The sequence below is a fragment of the Chaetura pelagica genome, unplaced genomic scaffold (assembly GCF_000747805.2).
Source record: "Chaetura pelagica isolate M959 unplaced genomic scaffold, ChaPel_1.0 scaffold207, whole genome shotgun sequence".
Classification (NCBI taxonomy): domain Eukaryota; kingdom Metazoa; phylum Chordata; class Aves; order Apodiformes; family Apodidae; genus Chaetura; species Chaetura pelagica.
In genome coordinates this window covers 2,160,678-2,177,340 of record NW_009953929.1, presented here as the reverse complement: position 1 = coordinate 2,177,340, position 16,663 = coordinate 2,160,678, and the positions used below count along the sequence as shown (strand labels likewise).

The 16,663-nt window shown below is 38.2% G+C and overlaps 1 protein-coding gene across 1 annotated transcript in view; it reads right to left on the bottom strand.

Moving 5' to 3' along the window:
• Positions 1–9,364, bottom strand: part of NYAP2 (neuronal tyrosine-phosphorylated phosphoinositide-3-kinase adaptor 2) — a 122,338-nt gene extending 112,974 nt beyond the window's left edge. Inside the window, exon 1 of the mRNA XM_010001618.1 lies at positions 9,159–9,364. Coding sequence (XP_009999920.1) covers positions 9,159–9,364 — 206 coding nt within the window. The remainder of the gene's footprint in view (positions 1–9,158) is intronic.
• Positions 9,365–16,663: the final 7,299 nt, after the last annotated feature.

Genomic DNA, 16,663 nt, shown 5'->3' with positions numbered 1-16,663 from the left:
ATAGCTGCATACAGAGAAGAAAACAAACTTTACATTTAATTATAGAAGATTATTCTCTAGATGAGCTACATTTTTAAACAATCTCTTTTGCAATACTAAAGGACTCAGCAGTTTCCTTTTGTCTTTAAAGATTCAATTAAAAGTATGTTTCAGAAATTAAATTACAGCTTGAAATTAGCTAAGGCTATGAAATACTGCATTTGCCCTAGCATTCAGGGAAAGGCTGTACAAAGCAATTCGCTTAATGGTTCCTCACATGTGATCTCAAGTTAATAACTAAAGTGCCCTCAGCTAGCAGGGCACTTTAGCAGAGGATCTGCTGGTGAGGTACACCCTGTTTAATCCACCCAAAGGAGAATGGATTAAATTCAGGTAAATCATATTAGTTTATGATAAACCCCACAGTTCCTCTCATTTTTAATCTTAAGATTTGGTCAAATAGCATGCTTGTTGGCAGGAATATTTCTGTGGGTTTTAGCTGGCCATGGCCCTCTCAATCTTGACATGTTCCAGAAGCATCTGCTGGAGTCTATTGGAAGTGTTTGTTTCTCTCTAGCTTTCCAAGAGTACTGCTGGATGTAATTCATCACAACCACTGGGGATACACTTCAGTTTATTCTTTGCTGTACTAATATAGTGAAGGAAATGAGCAGTCCCCTAACTCTTCAGCTATCCCTTTAGTCACCTGTTGGGTACTATTTCAGCACATACGGTGAGCTTTGCGTTGTATGTGTGCACCGGGTTGGTGTTTCAGAGTCATCTAATTTCCATTTGGGGTCCTTGGGTACTGTGCAATAAAAAATAAAACTAATTCCACTTATGACTGCCTTTCTGGGACCAAAGCAGCTCACATTGCTCATTGACAGCTCGCACAGGGACCTGCAGGCTTTGCCCCCAGCACTGCTGACACCCAGCTGAGCAGGGCTCTCCTGAGGGCTGAGGACACACTCCACATACTTGGGGGTTTTTTGGTTGGTTGCTTTGAGCTGGTTTGTGTTGGTTTTTTTTGTAGTTGTTAACTGACTTCACTTAAAATTACAAGTCAAATTAGAGTGGAAAGCCAGAAGGAAAAATAAAAGGAGTCTCAAATTAACTATAAAACCTTTAACTAGTATTGTCTCTGCAATCCATTTCTTCTCCAGTCTCTCCTTACTCCCATTTTAATCCAATCACATAAAAATCTAATCAGTGCACACGCACATTCCATTTCCATACAGATTTTAGCCCCTGATTAAGCATAACTCAGCAACAAGATGTCCATCACCAGGTGCATCTGCCACAGGGGTGGTCTATATGGACATTCTCTGCTCTTAGCCAAGAGCAGACTCTTCAGGCTAAGAAAATAACCCAATTAAATTATCGAGCACTGTAGTATGTTTGTGCTTTCCTGTGGAGGAAAATAAATAAATTAAAGCACATGTAGCCTGTCAGAAGGGTGCTGAGAAGAACATGCAAAGGGAACAAATGCTTGCCAGATGGGTGGGGCATGAAGTAATCTTTGTTATTAACAACAGCAAAATACAGCTGTGATTTATGGCCCTGGAAAGTGCAATGCACTGAGCTCAGACTTGTTTTTCTTCAATTTTATGAACAGGTATTGTTAAACAATGGATCTTCCTAAAGGCACAGAAAGATTCACTCATTATTCTAACACTAGCACAGCCCTTCAGTTCTGCTGGGTTCTCAGACCAGTGCTTCATGTTCCCAGTGTTCATTACAGTTTTGGCAAAATTGCCAAATTGCATCTGGCTGCACCTGCGTGTGTGCAGGTCTGAGAGCAGAGCTAGATGCAATTTTGCTCCTTACAGGTCATGAGACTACTTTCTGCATGCCTTCTGCACATGTATCTGTCCTTCAGGTTGTAACATGGGTTTATAATTCAGGTCAGAGATAATTACAACGCTTGTCAGGTGTCAGTGATCTTATGGAGTACACTTCTTGATAACTGGAAGCCTTGAAGCAGAACAGATCAGTGCATATTAATTGGCCTGTTTTACTGAACGTATTTCTTCATTAATGAAGTTCCATCTAGATTAGTTATAAAGACTATCTGGGTATGCTTCAAAACAATGTTCCTTTTTGGGTTTTTTTTTTTAATCAAGTGTTCAGAGTAACAGCTTTTATTTATTTCTGCACTACTCTATGCAATTTCTTAATATATTTCAAGACATTTTCCAAGAAAATGCAAAGCTTTAACTAGAAATAGCAGCACCACCAGAAACCCAGAGGGTTGACCTAGGGGCAAACAATCTACTTCCCCACAGCTCTACCCACATCTCTGTCTTGCTATGGGGGGCTTTTTGGTGAGAGGCAGTGCTGGATGATTTTAACTACCAGGTTCAAATTACAACCCCACATCCTATAGTAAGAGAAATAAAGAGATGTAGAAATAAAAGTGGAATGGGAAAACATTACTTAAAACTGGACATTAAGATCCTTACACTCCCCAACATCTTTCAGCAATGGTACATCAAGGGCTGTCTCCTAGTGGTACAGCCCACCTCCTCCAGAGCCACTCAGTTTGCTGAGGAGGCACCAGCCTGTATGTTGTATACAAATATGCACCCAAATGAAAACAGAGCAAGGCCAGGTACACTCTTTTACACAGGCAGTCAGACAGTCAGTGACTAAAATTCGCATTAAAGCTCTTAGACTGGATTTTTAGAAGGAAAGGGGTCTGTAACCAATTTAGGAGTCCTCTGGACTCTCTATGACCCCACACTGCCAATTATGCTTTTAAATATAGCAAGTGAATCCTCAGAAAAAATGCATCCTCTTGCATGGTGGACCAGCATACTTCTGTGCAATTTGTGGAATGATGGAGAGATCATCATATAACTTCCCCACAAAAAAGAGTACAAGTTGTAGGCAGGAGCCCTAAAATCCTGGGAGAATTATCAAGAATATCATCAAGCTTTAAATACCAAACTGATAATGATTTCTGCTTTATTTCCTTGGTATTTGGAATACCAAGCAGGCTATCAGTCCCTATGGTAACTTCTAAATGACATTTGTTGTATGGCTGTCCTAAAATAAAACTTCTCAGAATAACAGCAACAGCAATATAATATAGTTTGCATTGTGTCTGTTGTTTATTTTGTGTGGCAATAATGCAGGCAGCCATATGGATGGGAGCATTTGGAAGGGAGGATTTGTTGGCTATATCATCACAGCTGTTTACTTGTAAATGCAACAAAAATACATTTGGAGGTCATGAACTGCACAACCATTTTCTGTAGTCTTCATGAAAAAAAACCCTACAACTTTCAGTGTTACTCTATGTTAGCCCAAATTCAAAATATACCCTATGATATTTGCATGAGAAAAAGGTTTTTAAGTCATACTGAAATTAGTTTCTATCACACCTCATGAGTCATGCCCACTGTAAAGGTGGTATCACAGCCATAATTTAATCTAGGATGAAATGAGTATGTAACATACCCAGTAGCAATATAAGGAAAACAAGCAGTTCCACAGTTAAGCTTCCTCCTAACACAAACCCTTTGATTAAAGCAGCCCATGCCACTGACCTCATACCCCAAAATCACATTCACTAAGTGAACTTAGATTGGAATTAAAAAACACAAACAAAACCAGAAACCCACTCCACAAAACCCCCACACCTGGCCAGTAACAACAGTTCACAAGTTTACAGTTTGTAAGAGCTCAAAATTATGCTTTCAAGTATTTCAAGTGAGCACCCTTTGCCATGATCCAAAAATATTTTTTGCACTTTCTTCACATTTTCTTGAGGTCTGACTGTAGGTGTACTGTAATCTAGTGAGCACAAGTATTCCTACAAATTTAGAAATGTGTAGTTCATTACACAATTTCAACTACGGACAAATTATCAGAAAAAGAAGAAACAGTACTTTAAGCATTCTTACATCCAATTTATTTTTCTGATTTCTAAACAATACTATAAACAATAAGTTAATAAAGTAATTACTTATGTTATTTTTTATTGTGGTAGAAACCTTTTGGTAGAAACACCTCATCATGTCCATATACTCTCAGATTACACTCATTTCCTCAACTGAACAGAGCTTTTGACAGTGAATAATCTCATGCATAGAAATATTTTTGTATTTGCTTGCTGTTGCTCATGCTTGATAACACTTAACTTTTAGCTGAAGGACACATAACATACGTTTTGTTTATGAAGAAACCTAAGAACAGAAAACTACAGACAGATAATACCTAAATTCCATATTTTCCATAACCTTAAAAAAAATAGAGAAAAGAAAAATATGATCTTACTTTTGGCGGTGCGTTAGTCTTCAATATTTGATTTGCCAAAGGAAGAAGAGGTTAGGAGGACAGCTGTTCATCACAATTCCTTGTTTATTACAAGAGCTTAACTCAGCCACTGGCTGGCTGGCCCATTTCTGCTAGCTTTAGTACAGAACAGTGCTCCTAAAAGCTCCTCCTCTTAACAATATCTGTCTGGGCACTTCCCTCCACAAGCAGAAACAAAGCTTTCCACAGAGCAGTTTGGGTGTTGGGAATGAGCCACAAGTAAGGGAAACTACTGAAAGTAGAAATTAATATTTTGATGGGTAAGTTCAGGGTTTAGCAGGTAGAAGTTAATTCCCACTAACACCATCAGCTTTACACCATAGCACTCATCTCTTCATAGTGTTACAAATAAAAATTACAACATTCCTGATAGAAACAGTAAATTAAATGACACCTTAAAACTAGAAGCCAAAACTTTTAAAGCATACATCTCTTGTGAAACTGTACAAACCCAGCCACACCCTATGATTAATGCAACATGCCTCAGCCTTCAGAGGAGGAGGAGGGTTATTTCCTACCAAGATTTTATATTTATACCATATAAAAACAACACTGGTCAAGTATCCACACAACACTACCTATAATAGAGATAAAATATCTAAATATAAGTCACTTACAGATGAGTCAGAAAGCAACTGTTCTTTCTAACAGATGCCCCACGTAAATTCCAAATACTCACCTTTTCCCTGGCACCCTTAACAGCTGCGGCAAACCTACCTTCTGTTCCCAGAAAAGCTGCCTATGGCAGATACTGTATCATGGCAATGTACATCTCACAGTACTGCAACTTTATTGCCAGTGAAAATGATACTGCTTTATAACTTTATTTGCAATTTATAAGCTCTGTGGGCAATATGCCAGTATGTTTTCTTTGTCTGGACACAGCCGCCTGAACAGACAAGTAGTGAATGATCAAGTAGCGAGACCCGACAAATGAAAGAAGGAAGAGGTCTAAAAATTAGGCCAAATATATAGATATGTACTAGCATATTTATTGTGGCTTACTCTGCTACTGATAAGCACATTAACCTTATTTTCTCTTCGTGATCACTAAGTACCATACTAAAATTAGGTCAGAAATTCAGATCAGCTGACTCAGCCCAGCAAGATCAGACAAAGAGACTAGTTGCTTTTTTTTTTTTTTTTTTTTTTAATCCAATACAATCTGTTTTATCCCTTGTGATCTACCATAGATCTATACATTTTCCCCCACAATTAACCTATCAGAACCATACACGATGAGGTTGCAATCACACTGAAGGTACACCAGTGGTACTGAAGAGACACAACACAATATATCCTTAGGAAGGCAAAACCTGCAATCAAACATCTTTTTGTTTAAGGTCATTTTTCAGATCTTGTTTCCAAACTGCTCAGACTAATGCATTTCAATGAACTTTTAAGTCATTCAGCGTGGTTATGAGATTATTTAGATAAATAACAGCTGCTTCCAAATAGTGTTGTGTGTGAATACCACCGTTTATTATGTAATAAGTTACTCATTATTATGTTGCTAATATACATGATGAGCCTTCTTCTAAAAGAAATAATATGAACACTAAAATAGAAGAGCTTCTCAAAAATTCAATAATTGGCAATTAGGTAATTTTCAGAAGATGTCAAAGACTTACAGTTGCTTTATTTAGATTCCCACAAGCAAAAGGAGAGTGCTTGCTGGAACCCCCTTTCATGCTCAAAATCTACCTGCAGTTAATCACAAGGGATGACTCCCTTGTTGCTAAGGAGATTGTTTTCAGCTGTTGGCAGTCTCCAGACTGGCAGGACTGTTATCACTGCACATGTGCACCACTTGCTATCTAGGCCACACTATCAGGAATTAGGCTTAATATAAATACCCACCAAGATAAGGCAAAGAAAATAGTACAGAACAAAGAAGAAATCGATAATCCTATTTTACCTTTCCTGTCTGCTTTGTTTCAATACAAAACATGGTCTTGGACTAATCTCTGGAGGATACGAAAGGAACCAGACTCAATTTCAATCAGTCTAAGTGACTTCAGACATCATGGCTCTTTTAGTCAAATCAGATGTCTTCCCTCGGTCTGCCATTGCTTTTAGTTTTCCTAATCAAGAGTTGATCACAGATATCGCATTTGCTCTGTGCTACTTTACAAAGGAAAAAGACAGGAAAATAATTGAAGGCAGCATTTTCCAAGATTTCCTGGTGGTTTTTTTTCTACTTTGTTTCCTTAGACAGATATAACTTGCTCCCTCAATGTTACTGAGAGAAAAGCCAAGTGCAAAGGGAGGAAACCACCCCAAACACAGTTTCCCACAGAGGAGCACTATAGCCGAGAAATGCTGAGGGCTCCAATCCATGTACATACACATGCTTTTCCTCTGATAACTCACTATATTGCTGGTAATATTCCTTGTGTCTTCTGACTCTTTATCTGGGAAGCACAGCACTGTTCTCGGTGATCTCAGTTTAGCATGAGCCAGAATTTCATGGTTAGGCACAGCTGTAAGTCATCTGCACTTATCCAGAGATTTCATCAAATCATTTTGCCAGGATCAATAAATAAAACCACACAAACCAACCACAAGGCAGAAAATATTTTTACCACCATTCAAATTAGGTAGAGAAGGTTAGCTAGACAACTATAAAGAAGGTAGTTCCACATCTTCTTCTCTCATGCCTCAAGAAACTGATTCATAACAAAACCTGTTCTGGCACTTAGTGACCTTTATGGTGGCACATACTAAAGTGCATGTAAACAGTTTAGCCAGAGCACAGTCTAATTAGCTGTCAATGTTGAACACTATATTATTATTACATCTGTATACATTGACAGTTTAACACAGCTTATCATCAAATGAAGAAATCACTACAAGAACTGGGAATTTATTTTTCCAGCCAATTCTAAATTAATAAAATAGTGAAGTTGCAATAACTACATTTTAAAAAATAATAATTTTTGTTTAATTATTTTTCTTTTCCTCAGTTGGGAAAAACAAAATATGTAAGATGAGAAAGTAGTCTTCATCTCACTTCTTTAAAACAGCACTTTATTGACTATCACTTATGTATGTGCTTACATAGTGAGACAGATTGAAATCTTTCCTCTACTACTTGTAATTAGAACTTAACTTCCCTCTCCATCATATTAAGAAATATTTTGGGGTGGGTGTCCCTACCCTTTCCTCTTGAAAATTTTGCAGTTCAGCTATTCAGTAATCAAAAGAGAGAGGTGAACACTCAAAGATGGCAAGAATGAAACAAAATGTTTATCGAGCATAAATCAAAACAAACAACCTCCTATATCATTCTGCTGCAAAGAAAAACACTTTATCTCATGAAGTTGTGCACAGTATATAGAGCTTCTGCTCAAGTAACCTATACCTTTGACTCCCCCCAATAGCTTGAATCTCCCTAAACATAATCCAGAAGTTGATCTGACAACACAATAATCCAGAAGGTACTAAAACACACATTGCATAGGATCTTATTATTCACCTTAATTTCACATTAGTCCCACCCCCCAAATTAGTGACAATCCAAACATTGCTGCTTTCTGAAACATGAAGCAGCCATAATATTGTTTTACATTGCTTCTTCTCCCTCCTCTGTCAAACTGTATATGATGCTCTTTTGCTTTAAAAATTCCATCAAAATTACCAGACTAGAGAGCCATTGCTGGAACATTCACAGCACAGCATGTCTGTTATACCTGGATGTACAGTACCCAAGGCATCAAATAAAATTTAATCACTTAAACTGAAATACAGAAGATTCACACTGGGAGAAAAAATTCAAAGGACCTCCAATTAGTTTATGCTTGAGCCATCCATATGCATACAATAGTGTAGCGTTTGGATGGATAATTTACCTGTGTTACACAATTTGTCCCTCTCTTCAAGATAATGCAATGTTTTAAAATGCAAGTGGTATACAGTAAACACTTATATCTACCTTGTTAACCCTTCTTTTCCTCTCCAGGAGGTGGCAGAGATTTCACTGCTATCCACTGGCACAAGAGGCCAGGTCATACAAGTGCTCCTCTCATTAACTGTCAATTAAAACCACTGGAATTATTCAAGAAGAGCCATTGCAGGATTCTGCCCATCAGGGGCTTGATCCATTTTCCTTTAAACTGTTGCAAGATTTTTGCTCACTTCAGAGCATGCAGAATGGTGAGGAAATAATAAATAACAGACTTTTTTAAAAAACCAAACACCTCAGACAGCAATTGGAGATTTTTTAACAATTAACCAGATTTAAAATATCAGTTCAAGGAGAGTCTCTTCAGACCTGTGAGGCCATCCCTGTCTTGCAAGAGCTCACACACCAATATCCTACACAAAGAAATCTTTGCACAAAGTACACACTGTCCATCTAAAACCACTGAGTGGATGAGAGCCTGTTTCCCATTTGATCTACATCTCCTATTCCAAACACCTAAACTTTTTGTTACAAATCAAACCTGCTGCAGATGCCACACATGCTCAAACTGAATACATTTGGATGGAATTACTCTCTTCCAATGAGGGAGGCAGAACCATTCAGCATCACATCTACACAATGTAAAACATGGGCAGTTAGCAGCCTAACATGAGCCAATGGTCTGTATTGCTCTTACCAGCAAGCTGCTTAGAAATGAACTGGTCTACATATATTTATCATATCATAGAGTCATCCAGGTCAGAAGGGACCTTGAAGATCATCAAATCTAACTATAACCTAAATCCCCCTACCAAAACCTCATTTGCCTGTTCAGTGCTTAAATCACATCACTAAGCACTATATCTATCTTTCTTTTAAATACTGCCAGGGAGACTGAACTCTTCACTGTTCATTCACTCTGCCAGACCACTCAACTTTTTATCAAAATATTTACCGTTTTATTGCTTCCTCTTGTTTTCGGCGTTTTTCACTCTTTTCTTTCAAGTAAGCCAGGTTTGTTTCATTCCTCATGCGATCATTCTCTCGAGCAATGTCTGATGCATTCTGTATAACCAAGCCATCATAGGCCTTCATCCCCATATCTTCAATATACTGGAGAAAAGCGCCCAAAGTGACCTCCTCCTGATTAGAACTCATCATCTTGCAGGAGATAATGAACAAAGGAAAGTAACGTTTCCTGCAGGTTGAAAAACACATAATACCTTAATCAGTAAGAAAATAGCTTATGGTTTATGGCAGCAAGATTATGTCAATTGTAATTAACAGCTCTGTATGAGAATTTAGACTTTTTCCAGTCTAAAGGATAAGAAATAATGCAGTTCAGAACACTGAACAACATTACTCAAGAAGAGGGGATAAAAACCAAGGTATTTTCTTTCAAGCATTGCATCCGGTTCTGTATTGTTCAAATCCCAAAAAGGTTTCCTCTCACCGCTTCTTTTTCCTAATAAGCTTCAGTTGCAATGACATTGACCTCCCTGAATCTCAGTTTGAATTGGACTGAAAAGGCTTTCATCTCAGGACAACAGGTCCTTCTTGCATTTAGATAAAGCTGCACCAGAGCAGATCAAGAGAAAAATTCCTATTCTGCAGGATATTCCAAAGTTCTGGTAGAAAATATTGTTTGATTTTTTTGGAAAACAAAAATAATCAAACTTTTATTCAGGTTCAAAATCTAAAAAACAAATATTGTAAAATATTTTCCTGTATTTCTTAGTAGCATAGATATGAGCCCATAAGCCCTGGTCATCTGTTGTCCAACAGCTTGTTATCTGGAAGGTCCAGGAACAGATAAGAAATCCCAGCTGAACTGAGACCTTTAGAACTCTAAAGCCCTTGGACTCCCCAAGCTTCCGTATTTCTTCCACAGGTAAGACAGACACTTGAGTGTATAGCACCTCAAGCTAAGCCAATATGGAACACAGACATGCTTAGATATCTCCTGGCTCCATGGCAGGCAGCCTTAAAGCTCTCTGATGGGCCCCAGAGGTTTTCCATTGAGCAGCAGACACCCTGGGAGCCACAAGAACTCCAGTGTATAGGCACATCAGTAAATACTACAAGTAACTAAAGGCAAGGTACAATTTAAAGAAACATGCTGGCTATCTAAATTCTATACAACTGGGGTAACTACCTACTAAAGAAGTAAAAAAACCCCCTTGAACAAAACAGAATTGTGCCATATTATTTAAGTACTGATTATGAACTTGAGTTGCATTATTTTCACACAGCCCTGTGAGGGGATTATTTGTGATAAAAACAAAGACTCAATGCAGAGTGACTGAGTGACATACTGGCAGACCTGGCAGCTAAACACAGGTCTCTAAGCCATGTTTGCTTCTTCTCTACTATAACATACAGCCCTTCCCCAAAGAAGGATGGTGCAACCTCTCGAAATAAGCCTCAGAATCATGCCAGCCCTGCAACTAGAAGTGATCTTATTGAATAGGTAAACAAGGATCCTGTCTGCACTTAGATTTTAGGGTAAGCATCCTGTGTAACCAGCAACAAAAATCCTTCCTCTATTTCCTAATATAACCCATATTTCTAATCGTTATTACACTGTTGGACAAGCAGATTTCTGATTAGGTAAGGTATGATTAAAAAATAATAAATTAAAAGCTCTTATAGATTCTAGCAATCCAGTCTAGGCCTTCAGGCACAGCCCTGAACATGAGAACAAAATGCTTTTCCATCCACAGAGTAAGCAATCTGCAAGGAATAAAGAGAAATATTTTCCCACCCTTTCATTTTATTTTATTTTTTTCTCATTTTTGATCCCTTGAAGTGGTAGCAGCATCAAGCAACTGGTTTCAGGTAGTTAATACTTAAAAAGCACATTAACAACTTTTTCTCTTGTTCTCGGTATCAAAATTATTTCTGTACAATTGTAACCTGACTGTTAAAATCATGAAGATTCAGAGGAAGCAAAGGGTCTGCCCCTATCACCTCTTCCTCCTCCCAAGACAACCTTTCTATCAACTAAGCCTGAACATGAGCATAAAGCTGATGTTCAGGGTCACTAAATTGATCTTAAAGTATTTCCAAGCATGGGTATAGGTATCTCCTACTGATCCCTGCAGGGTAAAACCAGTGAAGGAAGTCTTAGTGAAGCCCAACCTGCATGCACGCAATTTCACAATGGAAGCAGTTAGAACTCCATTGGGTTGGAATATGCACTGAACCATCCTATATATTCACCATCAGTGACACAGTATCTGCAAAGAAGCTAACTGGGAAGCTGACACTGAGCTAAATGCATTCTGTCAGTGTTAAAGATGCTTCAGTAGACATAGTTTTAGATCAATTCCTAACCTTTCTGATTAAGAAAATTAAGCTCAAATACCCTAGTTCCTTCCTGAGAATCTCTGTCTACAGTACAAAGGCTACCACATTAAAAACAAAGCTAACAGCACAGCCTGCTGTCTCTGAACTTCTCGGATGGTAGCTGCTTTTTAATGGTTAAAATTGGGGCCATTTCCCCCGTAGATGACTATTTCACTGTTTTTCCCATTTTGGACTTCCAGTAAAGCTTAGTTTCTGCATATGTTTAATTAAATTCAAACAAACCTGTACAACAGAGAAACCCCACCCTAGCAATCTTAGTGGCGGTTTTGCCATTGGTTTCTCCATAGACCAGGTTTTCCTCCTGAAATATATTAAGAAATTTTACACTGAAGATAACTTCAACAGATTATTAATAAATGTATTGCTGATGCATTTTTCCCAGAGACATATAGAACTTGATCTGCTGCATATATTCTCTTATGATAATAATACAGTGGGGTTTTTTTTCCTTGTTGTTTCCCTTTCTTTTTGGAGGTCAAAAATGAGGTGATAATTAAGGATATGCTGAATCTCCTTTTATTATGATTTTTTTTCCGTAAATGGAAATAAATTCATTCCAACAGGAAAAAGTCTGAAATAAAAAAGCCTTTATTCTGCTGTGTCCACTGATTGGATATTTATATGATGGTTTATCACTGATGTTGTCTGTTGCTAAACTTATGCAGAATGACCAAAATTTACACAATATTTAATAAATAGATCAAGATATATTCTTTGCCCTAGTGGAGGTACAATCCTGCAACTCTATTGAGCAACAGTAGCTGCTGAACTCCTCCTGTGTCAGTTGATGCTTCCATGCTTGTGACACCAAATCCAGTTTGGGGTACTCCTGGAGGTACCATTGGGGGATTCCCAGGTATTTCAAAACCTTGAATCAGCTCTTATGGCACTAAGTCTGCAAAACATCTCTACAAGTAGCAAGGATTTGCTGGATCAAAACCCATATAACTCCTGCATGCACAGTATTTTACAGCCTCATTGCATGTACTGGTATTGGACAGTTGTCCATGCTATGCTTAAACAGGGAATAAAAATGCAGCTGGCTATAAAAAACAGCTGGGGCAAAAAGCTCAACTAATGACTGTACACAGCACACTAGGACCAGTTTGTATCTACAGGTATTAATGTCACTTCAGAGATACTGTGATGCCTTAATAAATGTGCTTTATAACTGCAATAGGCTGCAACCAACACATGGCCCATGGATCCCAAGCACCACTTGTCACCCTTCTTGTAAAATCTGTGGACAGCACTGACCAACTTTTGAGCAAAGGTTCTGCTGCCTAGTAAACTCAGGCAGTGAGCAATGCCTAAGCATCTGCCAGGGCAGGTACAAGTACAAGCAAAAGTTATGTTAATACTTTAAAAAATTTGCAAATGCAAGTTGTTTAATAAGTAATACAAGCTGTTGGTAAGGAACCACCATTTTGGTGCCCCTAACATGCATATAGTGGGGTCAGGTATTTTGTTATCTGGCAGCAAAGACCATACAGGGTATTTGTAATAAAATAGTTTTCAGTGCATTTTGTTCTCTGAAACCAAGCAGCTCTGGAAAATTATAACTGGGAGTTGCTCAATTTGGGAAATTCTTCTGATGTTCCTTTTTCTTCTCCTCCTTATTGTGAGGGAACCAAAGGAGATGGTGGGGAGGAGAAAAACCCCTGGATTTCAGCTACTGAAGCCAACATACTCAGACATTAATAGAAATTGATTGGAGGAACTTTGTTGCAAATGCTCCCCGAACATGAACATTTTTTTAAATGTACCTGAATGCAAGCACACAAAGAAGTTCTCCAGCATGTTCAGTTTGTCTCTTAAAGGTCAAATTAACACAATGTGAAACCTCACCAAGAAAAAAACAACAATCATGCTGACACCTGCCCTCCAGGTATCCCCAAATCAGAGGTACGTTGGCAAAAAAGCAGAGCAGCATGCACTGTTGTGGCCCATGCAGTCAAGCCAGCAAGGGAGGAGTAAAGCAAGAAAGATTTTTTTTCTTCCCTGATAGTGTATGCGCTTTACTGGCAAGGGCAAGCAGTCCCCTTACTGTTTACCTAGAAGTATTTAAATAAGTAAATTAAAGATCTTTGTATTAATTCAGACCCAGTTTATATGGGAGAATAATGCAATATGCTTCACAGACACAGCACTGTTGAATACCTTACTTCTAATCAAACTAATTGCTTTTGTGGGAAACATACAGCATTCTTGGTCAAATTCAAAACCACCTCCTTTTCACATGATTGGTATGCAAAAATATTGAGTTCAGAATATGAGAAATAATTGACCCACTATCACAGTATCAGAGCAGTGCTATGTGGTAATATTCAGACATGCAGTTCTTCCTCCTATTCACATGAGGATCTCTAAAATATCAGTTGCCTTTCAGCATGCGTGATAGCCATAAGCTGCAGATGTGCTGCATTGAAAATTGGCAATGCTGACATTAAATTGAAGCAGCTTTTTGAAGTAATGACAAAGGCACTGATTGCCTTCTTCCAAACCAGAGAGAGTTTTTGGGTTTTTTTGTTTGGTTTGGTTTTGTGTTTGTTGTGTGTTTTTTTTATTGTAACATAGGAGTGCAGAGCCTGAAAACACAGGAGTGAGGTTGCCCAAAGTCCTGAGTTTAACCCCTAATTCATCAAGATCTGCATATCTCTCCAGTCCTGCTTGTCTTGTTTCCAAAAACTGCCTCCCAATACACCTGCTTTCATATTACCTGTCAATTCCCACCACTAAATTCAGTATATCAGAAAGATTCTGCACAAATCAAGAATGCTAATCATCCATTCAACCCTCAAGTTTGAGCTTTCACACTGTAGTTGCTTGCAAGGCAGTAAGAGCAAAGTAGACAGACAAGCCACGTGCAAATTTCACAAGCTGCTGACCATAGCAGCACTAACAAGGACCTAATGGTATTGGGTGTACAAAGAATACTTTCACTGCTACCAAGAAAAGGTCAGTCATGGAAAAATACATTAGAGATGACTTTGCAGAACTCAATCTTACCATAATTGTACCTTATACCAAGTGAGCTTTGAAATACCAAAACAGTTGAATGTAATGAGGCAAATCACTATGACATGTTTTTTAAGATTCACATACCCTGCTTATTTTTAACAGTGAGCTGGCATTACTGTTTTCACACAGTGATGCATTAAATTCTAATGTAAATTGTTGCAAGTTTCCTACTATATGTCACTTGACAACTTTTGATGCAGATATTTAAAGAAGAAGAACCACTACACTTATTTGGAGGTACAAAATATACTTTATATTTTGACTGGAATTACAGATTATATATCTTGTCCTCATTATACTGCACAGCATGAGCTCCAGCACCTGGGTGAAACCACTGAAGCTAAGTAGTGCTAAGCCCTTTACTGAAAGAGGTTAAAAGTGGCTCCTACAGTAGAATGAGAATGCTACTGCGTGGTTTTAAAGAAATAGTCCACTTCTGTAGACATCTCACCCTTCGTAGGGGAAAGTTACATTTCCTGTACTTTTAAGAACTAAAAAATACCTCCACCCTTAAATTTTGATTCTCTTGCTAGTGGTTTTAGAAAAGAAAAAAGGCAACTATTTACTCCAGAATGTAATGTTTACTCTGCAATACAGCAACACTTATTGCTTTTATCCCCTGAGGAAAGTAATGTTTCCTCCTAGCCACATGTATGTTGGACAATAACAAATCAAGATTCAGAATGGCCAGCACTTAAGTGCAATTATGACCATTTAGCCATCTCAATATTACGCAGAAGACTTATGTAAAATTAAAATAAATAAAACCACACAACACAGAGACATACACATTCTGTATGCAAACAGGAGTGCATTTGAATTCAGAAGAAAGAATTAGCTTCTTGCTGATAGAGGCGTTTTTTCCTCCTCCTCAAGAAAATGAAATGGAGATTTCACTACCACCAACATCATGTTAAGATGCTGTAAAATATTAATGGTGCAATGGGTCTCATAAGTCACATAGATGTTAGAAATTATTTCAATTAATTCAACAGAAAATGGCAAAGACTGTTTTTAATTATTTAAGTGCTTTTTACTAACAAAAAAATCCAGCTGCAAAATGCCTCTACTACAAGCACAATCAACATGTGAAGTACACAAAACCAGCCAAATAGACTTGAGCTTTCAGTTTAGCAAAGGATTAAGACTTCCTTTGCATTAACATGCAACTTCATCATCATGCATTCTGACTACCCAACAATTCATTTTGTAATCTTATTCTTTTAATTGTAATTAGCATCATATTTTACTACCATGCTCATATAATGTTTTAAAATATGTACGTACCAAAATTTAAGTCCACGGGGACTGCTAAGTGCAATAATCAAAGGTGACTTTAGCCTGTAAAAGCCCTTTCCTGTGGTTATCTCAGTGCAGTCGGAAGGGATATTTCAGCACCATAAGAAACAGATTTGTAGTTAGGCTCAGTTTTTTCTTCAGTTAAAGTGCATTAAATGTTGTTGGCAAAATTGCCCAGATTGTAGAATTCGACATCACTGTAAGTCAGCGTGTTACATTAAGGGTCTTCTTAACATACAATTAAAACAGCATGGAAAGTTTGGTATTTTTAAAAATGCAGTGGCAAGAGAAGACAGGTGCTTGCTTCTTTAAATCCACATTCAGAGAAGAGAGGGTACAGATAATGGGAGGGTATAAACAACACCCTGCTTTGAGGTCCAGCAGAGAAGAAATGGGATGATTTTTACCCACTTTAGAACATAGAAGATTACAGCACCATCAAATGCACTAACACAGAGATCTCTAAGGTGCCTCATTTGAATATGTTCTGCGGAGACAAAAAGAAAGGAATATAAGGAAGAGAAAACATCCTATCCAAATGGCTTCTTGCAGCAGGAAAGACGCTCTCTCTCTCATTGCCACTTAAACACAGAAGGTCTGAGGCAGTCTAGCTTGTGGCATCGTCTCTCTCTCTCTCTCCCCCGTGACTACAGGCAGGCTTGCTCTCTCCAGCTGCCTTAGTCTGTTGATGCTGCTGCTGATGAATCAGGGATTCTCAAACAAAGAGCAAGCCTACCTTCGGGTGCCAGCAGGACTGTGGGGCTCCTCTCC